Here is an 8,547-nt window from a genome sequence, read left to right as displayed (position 1 = left end):
TCTTAAAACACATCTTTATCAAAAAAGTAATATAGTAATTTGTGCGAAATTGTTTGTCTCTAGCATCATAGCCAAATAAATTAGCTGATTTTAGTACAGTAAAAGATGTTACAAAAATCGGCTAATAAAGGGAATTGAAAGAAACCTAATGAAATGTGTTTCTTAGATGTTGGTGACGCCACTGATCCACTATTCAAATAAATTATATCGATCATTTTAATAATCGATCTTGTTTACTGATTTATATCTATTTTTATGTAAAAAATAACAGATTATGCAATTTGTATAAGCAAGTTCGAGTAGACTCAGATTTTGACCTCCATGAGGACAAGATAGATAGTTTTTTTTGCGCTGCTTGAGAACACACCCGTCGTTGTGAACTCAAAATTTTCTATTTAATAAGTTCCGTATATGTGTATAAAATTTAAAGGATTTAAGTAAAAATACTTTAAGTGATAAGTGCTCCCATTCATATTTTTTAACCGTCATCACTCCTTAAAATTATCCTATATTTCCCTAATTTTATGGAGGCGGTTAATTATTGAAGCCACGTGGAGAAAATAAACCGGTAAGTGTTTTTACATCCTGATATTTTTTTATTTTGTGCACATTGTGTGGAACTGTTGCTCCCGCTGCACAGTCCACTTGCTCAGCAATTGCGAAGTCGAATTTAATCAACTTATTGCTAGGAGATTGTCGGCTTCACCATATTTTGGTCCTAGCGAACCGGATCTGGATCATATTTTATCCATAACGCGGATCTGAACCGGTTATTGATCTTGTTATTTCAGTTTTAATTATTTTTCTTAATTATTATTCGATAATTTATGTTAAATTAGTTTTATTAAAATTGAAATATTAATAATAGTAACAAGTGTTTCAATTTTTGTTAAAAAATTATTGAATTATCAACTTGCTTGTACAAATCTGTTTGGGTGTTGTTTAGAATTTAAATCACTGAAACTTGTAATCGTTTATTCCACATTCCAGGTGTTAGAGATACATATTGAAATATTATACAGCGTGTTTACTTTGTATATATATTTTTTTTCTCATAATTTATAAATTATAATAACTTATAAATTGAAATTCCACAAAGCTGAATTGTTTTATTGTATTAAAAATTAATTTATTCGCTGCTTAATTTTGATAATTTAATTCGCATCTGTAAACTTGTAATTAATTCAAACTCATAAAATTTTTGTGAAACACATTGTATATTTCAATAATATTATTTTTTGTTACATTTAATTCGTTTCAAAATGACTCGTGAACAATCACTTAAACGTGAGTTAAGCCAATATGAAGGCTTAAAACAAATGTACTTTTTACAAATTCAACGTATTCATGGTTATACTAAATTATTGAATGACCAATCTGTTTTAAAAACTTTTTTGGCTGAATATACCACTGTCAACGAGATAATGTCTGAAATTAAGGATGTTGTTATGAAAATAAATGACATTAATTTACAATTAGATGAAGCATATGAAGTAAATTATCAAACTATTAGTAGCAGCCAACAATTGGTTGGTCACATAAACGCCGCTTATAATGAAGTCAAGCCTCAAACCTCTGTACCTACAACATCTTCTAATATGACACCTGTTCTACCTAAAATTGTATTACCAACATTTGATGGTAGTAAAAAACATTGGCCTGTTTTTTGGGAAACCTTTCAAAGTTTGATTGACAATAATAGATCTTTGGATGATAATTCGAAAGTAAACTATCTACTTTCAGCATTGCGGGGACATGCATTAGAAATGTGTACGGGCATTATCCCCACCGCTGCCAATTATCAAATAATTAAAGATTTATTAAAGGAACGCTTTGAAGACAAACGACTTTTAATGGACACTTATCTATCACAGTTATTAAATTTTAAACAATCTAAATTGGAATCCGCTGCGCATTTAAATTCATTTTTAGAAGTTTTCGATACTTCGGTTACTGCTTTGAAGAATTTAAAAATTGATGATTTGCTTGATTATGTTTTAGTTTTTATCGCACTTTCCAAATTAGATTGTGAAACTAGAAAGTTTTTTGAAATGTCTTTAAAGGGAAACACACTTCCAACTTATTCTGGTTTCATCTCTTTCATTAAAGGCCATATTAGAACGCTATGCAATTCTTCCTCGTCTGATGCCTATAAAGTTAAAACTCAAACTCCAAGTGCAAAAACAATTTCAATTAATCCTCAAAAATCAGCTAAAAGCACACACAGCTTTGTAGCCAAAAAGGAGGATATTTTTAAATGCCCCGCATGCACTCAACGTGTGTCACATAGCATATATCGCTGCAGTCAATTTAGAAAATTGTCCCCACAGGAAAGATACAAAATCGTTATGGACAAATCATTATGTTTAAATTGTTTATCCGATAAACATAAAATTAACGTTTGTAGATCTGAAAACTTATGCTCTGTCTGCAAGTCAAAACATCACACGATGCTTCATTTTGACAATACAAAGTCATTCAATTCGAAAACTAGTGAAGATAATTCATCTATTGATGTATTAAATGTTGACGAAAAATCAAAAACAAATACCAATGTTACTGCTTGCTCTGCAGTTCGAAATATAGTAGTAACTAAAACTGTATTATTATCTACCGCAATAGTGAATGTACAAGATAAATTTGGAAATATTCATAAATTGAGGTTTTTATTGGATTCTGCATCTCAAAGTAATTTCATTACCTCCGAATGTTGTCAAGTTCTAAATTTACCAATAGTAAAAGTTTTTACATCCGTTATAGGTATTGGATCGCATACGAAATCAGTTAGAGGTCAAACCAATATATTGGTATCGTCTAGATTTGACCCTACTAAATGTTATCCATTAGAATGTTTAGTTATAGATAAAATCACCAACCAGCTTCCTTCAACAAACATCGACATTACGTCCTTTGAACATTTGAAGGATTTATGTTTGGCTGATGAGACTTTCCATGTTCCTTCAACTATACATGGAATAATAGGTGCATCCATGTTTGCACAATTATTAGGAACAGCTAAAGTTATTGGCCCTTCGCTCAGTCCTATAGCTGTTCATACCCCCTTGGGATACGTGGTAATGGGTGAAGTACCTACATGTTCTGACACAACTACGACTCAAAACTTCTATGCTATTACCACTCCGGTCGAATCGTTAGTAAAACGGTTCTGGGAACTAGAAGAAGTTCCAGAATCCTCTAGTCCAAATCCTGAAGATATGGAATGTGAAAAAATATTCACTTCAACCATAACTAGAGAATCTTCCGGGCGGTATACCGTGTGTCTGCCTTTTAAGGAAAATCCTCAAAGACTAGGAGATTCATATAATATGGCACGAAAACGCTTTTTTAATCTGGAGAAACGGTTCCAAACTGAACCTTCGTTAAAAGAAACCTATTCGTCGGTCATTCATGATTATATTCAACAAAATCACATGACATTGGTTCCTTTAAATGATGTGACTTCTCCAAATTATTTTATTCCACATCATTGTGTGCGCAAAGTTGACAGTCCTACTACTCCACTCAGAGTAGTGTTTGATTCAAGTGCGAAGTCCAGTACATCAGTTTCCTTGAATGAGTTATTGCATACGGGTCCCAAGCTTCAATCAGATCTGCAACAAATATTATTGAATTTTCGATTATACTCGATTGCAATGACTGCAGACATTAAACAAATGTATCGCCAAATAAATATTTGCAAAGAGCATCGTAAGTTCCAGTTAATATTGTGGCGTGACTCTCCTGAACTCCCTTTATCGGTTTATTCGCTGAATACCGTTTCTTTTGGAGTAAAGCCAAGTCCATATTTAGCTATTAGAACAGTTCAACAATTAGCCAAGGACGAGGCGGCAAATTATCCTTTAGCGTCTGCGGTTGCAACTCGTGATTTTTATGTTGATGATTTGGTATGCAGCGTTGCAGATATTAAGAGTGCAGTCACTCTTCATAAACAAATGGTGGAGTTATTCTTGGCTGGGGGTTTTCCACTAGTTAAATGGTGTTCCAACTCTCCCGAGTTACTTCATCATATTCCAGAGAACCTTCGTTCGTCTCAGTCTATAACTTTTGATACGGAATCCTTAAAAATTTTGGGATTAAATTGGAATCCTAGAGCAGATATGTTCTCGTTTAATACGGATATTTCGACAGGAAAATGCTCGAAGCGAAATATTCTGTCTGCAGTTGCGAGAATGTTTGATCCTTTGGGTTTTGTATCACCCGTCGTTCTATTTGCAAAAAATTTAATAAAGGAACTGTGGAAACGCAAACTTAATTGGGATGATGAAGCTCCATTACCTATCCAAAATAGTTGGAAGAAATTTATTGATGAACTGCATTTATTGGAACAATTTAATGTGCCTCGCCATCTGCAAATTAATTTGAAAAGCCAAATCGTATTAATTGGTTTCGCAGATGCAAGTGAAACGGCCTATGGCGCTTGTATTTATTTTCGCACTATAAATGATGAAAAGGTAAATATCAGCTTAGTTTGCTCAAAGTCCAAGGTTTCCCCTCTGAAAACAGTGTCAATACCACGATTGGAACTTTGTGCCGCGCTTTTACTTGCAAAATTAATTTCTTTTGTAGTAAAAACTTATAACGATCGTCACAGTATTTCAAAAATTTTCGCCTTTTCCGATTCAACCGTTGTATTGAATTGGATTCACTCGTCCCCACATTTGCGTAAAACATTTGTTGCAAATCGAGTTTCTAAAATACAATCATATTTAGATTCCAAATTTTGGTACCACATTCCTGGAGTCGAAAATCCTGCAGATTGTATTTCTCGGGGTTTATTGCCAGCTGCTTTCATAAATCACAAATCTTGGTTAACAGGCCCTTCATGGTTAATAAATCCTATTGAAACTTGGCCTTTAGAATTTATTCCCGATATTGAAGAATATACTGATGAAAATTCAATATCTCTACATGTGTCTCGAAATCTCCCTACTGGAATAAATGAACTTATACTCAGGCATTCTTCTTGGTCTAGGTTGTTGCATTCGATGATCTATATCCTGCGTTTTCTAAAACTTATTCCAAGGAGAAATGAGTTCACTATTGAAGATTTGGAGGCTGCAGAGAGCTATTTAATTCAAGTAATTCAGAATAAACATTTTTCTAACGAAATAAAGGCTATTGAAAATGGCGATAATTGTTCCAAATCACTTATAACGCTTCGTCCATTTTTAAATAATAAAATTTTACGCGTTGGAGGACGCTTAACAAATGCTTCAATTGGGTTTGATGCACAACACCCTATATTATTACCAAAAAGGGACCATTTTACGAATCTTCTTATTGATTACACTCATGAGCAAAACTTACATACTGGTCCTAACCTGCTATTATCAATTCTTAGACAAAAGTATTGGATACTTTCTGCTCGTCAAATTGTTAGACAACGAGTACACTCATGTAATCGTTGTTTTAAACTGAAACCAAAACCAGTTTTTCCGCTTATGGCAGATTTACCGGCACCTCGAGTGACTCAAAGTAAAAGCTTTGAGCATTCTGGTGTTGATTTTGCTGGCCCCTTCACCATAACATTAAGTAGGCACAGAGGAGTTAGAAGCCAAAAGGCCTATTTGTGTTTATTCGTATGTTTGACAACTAAAGCATTACATCTAGAACTCGCTTCAGATTTGTCAACGGACACTTTTATTGCCGCATTAAAAAGGTTCCTTGCTCGAAGAGGAACCATTTCAGTTTTATACTCTGACCGAGGTACAAACTTTGTAGGTGCTCATTCGTATCTCAAAGAAGTATATAAACTTATAGAATCATCTGACTACAATGATGCGCTGAAAAGGGAGCTACTTAAAAGAAAAATTAAGTGGCAATTTAACCCAGCTCGTAGCCCGCACTTCGGCGGTATTTGGGAGAGTGCGGTAAAATGTGTAAAGCAACATTTATACAGGGTAATAGGCACACAGGTGCTTACTTACGAGGAGCTAGCAACCGTTTTAACACAAATAGAAGCCTTACTTAATTCAAGGCCTCTGTACGTACTTAGTTCGGATCCTACTGATCCCACAGCTTTGACACCAGCCCATTTTTTGAATCAGGCGCCCCTATCATCGATCCCAAGTACCATGGTCACTGATGAACCAATAAATTTAGTCCATCGCAAACATCTATTGGATGCTATTGTACGATCCTATTGGAAGCGATGGCACAGGGAATATTTGTCGGGGCTCCAAATCCGTCAAAAATGGAACAGTTCTGTGAACCCAGTTAAAATAGGGAATGTAGTCATCATATTAGAAGATAATACTCCCCCTCTTCATTGGCCGTTGGGTGTCATAGAGGAAGTGTTTGAGGGAACCGATGGCATTGTAAGAGTGGCCAAGGTACGCACTAAATTAGGCGTGTATACACGACCTGTTGTCCGCCTTTGTCCGCTGCCGACTCAATAGAGTCAAACTTTAATTGTAAATTAAATAATTTTCCGTCGTTTTGTCCGTTGAAATTATATATATATATTTTTTTTTTTTTTTTTTTACTCATTCTCATTTAGATAATTTGATTCAATATAGGAATTTAGCTTTAATTTTTACTTAAGTGTCGTGGCGTTTTCATTATTCCTACAGTAACGATTTAAAAGGCCTGATCCTTTAAAGGCTGGGGGAATGGTGACGCCACTGATCCACTATTCAAATAAATTATATCGATCATTTTAATAATCGATCTTGTTTACTGATTTATATCTATTTTTATGTAAAAAATAACAGATTATGCAATTTGTATAAGCAAGTTCGAGTAGACTCAGATTTTGACCTCCATGAGGACAAGATAGATAGTTTTTTTTGCGCTGCTTGAGAACACACCCGTCGTTGTGAACTCAAAATTTTCTATTTAATAAGTTCCGTATATGTGTATAAAATTTAAAGGATTTAAGTAAAAATACTTTAAGTGATAAGTGCTCCCATTCATATTTTTTAACCGTCATCACTCCTTAAAATTATCCTATATTTCCCTAATTTTATGGAGGCGGTTAATTATTGAAGCCACGTGGAGAAAATAAACCGGTAAGTGTTTTTACATCCTGATATTTTTTTATTTTGTGCACATTGTGTGGAACTGTTGCTCCCGCTGCACAGTCCACTTGCTCAGCAATTGCGAAGTCGAATTTAATCAACTTATTGCTAGGAGATTGTCGGCTTCACCAGATGTCAAATATCATTAGTAAAGCATGATGGTGGCGCAAATGTTTCTATTTGTTAATAAACAATAAATTTTTAATTCAATTAAACGATCAATGTTCAAGTTCACTAAAAAAACTAGTAAATAGGCAACTTGTATGACGTAAATGTTAAATGTTTGTCAAATAATCGAAAACTATTATACATTACGTATAATTAAAATAATTTTATACATTAAAACTATTTTAGTTTACGCCTGTATGTAACATATTATATCAAAATATAGTCTAATAGACCATGATGTAAATATCGTGTGCATGATTAAATGTAAACAACAACAATAAGTAATACTATTATACATGTATAACGTGTACGTAACTTAATTAAGTTGCCTATTTATTAATTTTGTAAGTCAACTTTAACATTGATCGTTTCATTGAATTAACAGTTTATTTAAGGATGAATTCTTGTTCACTTCGAGTTGAAACATAGTTATTGAAATAAATACCACGATACTCGAAATAAAATTGTATATTAAGAAATTCTATTTAAAAAATACAATTAAAAAACATACAACGGACTTACATGTCGCTAAATATCGATATTTCGATTGCAACGCAATCATCGGCAGTAGCAAAATTTATTCATATTACACATTACAAACATTTTACACAAAATAAAAAAATTTTAAAATAAACATTACCAACAAAACAGTAACGATTTACAAAAAATGAAAATACAAAAATTATCACAAATTTGAAGAAAAAATTTCTCAATACCACCAACCTTTTTGTAAACATTTCACAACAAATTATTTAGTGGGTTTGAAAAATTCTTTTATCGACCTTAATTTATATCTAAAATTTGGTATCGTTTGTGAAATGGGTGTGTCCAAGTTCGCTATAACCGACGAGAATTGTTTTATGGCTTGACCTTTAACAGTTGTCCATTTTATCAATTCAGAGTCAGGTATAGGACCTTTATCCCAGTTCAGAGTCTTATTGCCTGCTTTATGGATTAAAATACTTTCGTAAGCATCTAAACTATTGTGATGTCTAACTGATTTAATTAACTTGGCAGGTAGAATTTTGTGTTCTGTATTTAAAACATGGTCCTCAATGCAAGATTTCTCAATTCGATGATTCTTGACATCGCTTATATGTTCTTTTTCACGGATTGACATCTGTCGCTTGGTCTGCCCCAAATAAATTTTAGGACAGTTCGAGCAAGAAATTTGTAGATACCCGATTTCTGGGCTTCCGGAATTGGATCCTGAAATTCCAGATTTGTTCAAAATTCTATCTGTCTTGTTATTACAATGATGGTTAAATATAACTCTAGCCCACTTATTCTTTTCGGAAATCTTCTCAAAAGAGGTTGTATCCCTAATTCCTTTACGCCA

The 8,547-nt window shown here is 33.5% G+C and overlaps 1 protein-coding gene across 1 annotated transcript; it reads left to right on the top strand.

The window, feature by feature from the left end:
• Nucleotides 1-1,262: 1,262 nt before the first annotated feature.
• On the top strand, nucleotides 1,263-5,053 carry LOC123292882. The gene is made up of 2 exons (XM_044873596.1): nucleotides 1,263-4,472; nucleotides 4,994-5,053. Exons 1-2 carry the CDS (start codon nucleotides 1,263-1,265, stop codon nucleotides 5,051-5,053), a joined length of 3,270 nt encoding a protein of 1,089 aa, XP_044729531.1.
• Nucleotides 5,054-8,547: the final 3,494 nt, after the last annotated feature.

Source organism: Chrysoperla carnea, chromosome 2, assembly GCF_905475395.1.
Source record: "Chrysoperla carnea chromosome 2, inChrCarn1.1, whole genome shotgun sequence".
NCBI classification, from domain to species: domain Eukaryota; kingdom Metazoa; phylum Arthropoda; class Insecta; order Neuroptera; family Chrysopidae; genus Chrysoperla; species Chrysoperla carnea.
The sequence above is the reverse complement of the archived record's forward strand: the minus strand, read 5'-3'. Positions and strand labels throughout refer to the sequence as shown.

Coding starts and splice junctions, on each gene's coding strand:
- LOC123292882 (XM_044873596.1), top strand. CDS start 1,263: ATGACTCGTGAACAATCACTTAAACGTGAGTTAAGCCAATATGAAGGC. Junction 4,473..4,993: donor GCACTATAAATGATGAAAAG/GTAAATATCAGC, acceptor TTCTTGGTCTAG/GTTGTTGCATTCGATGATCT.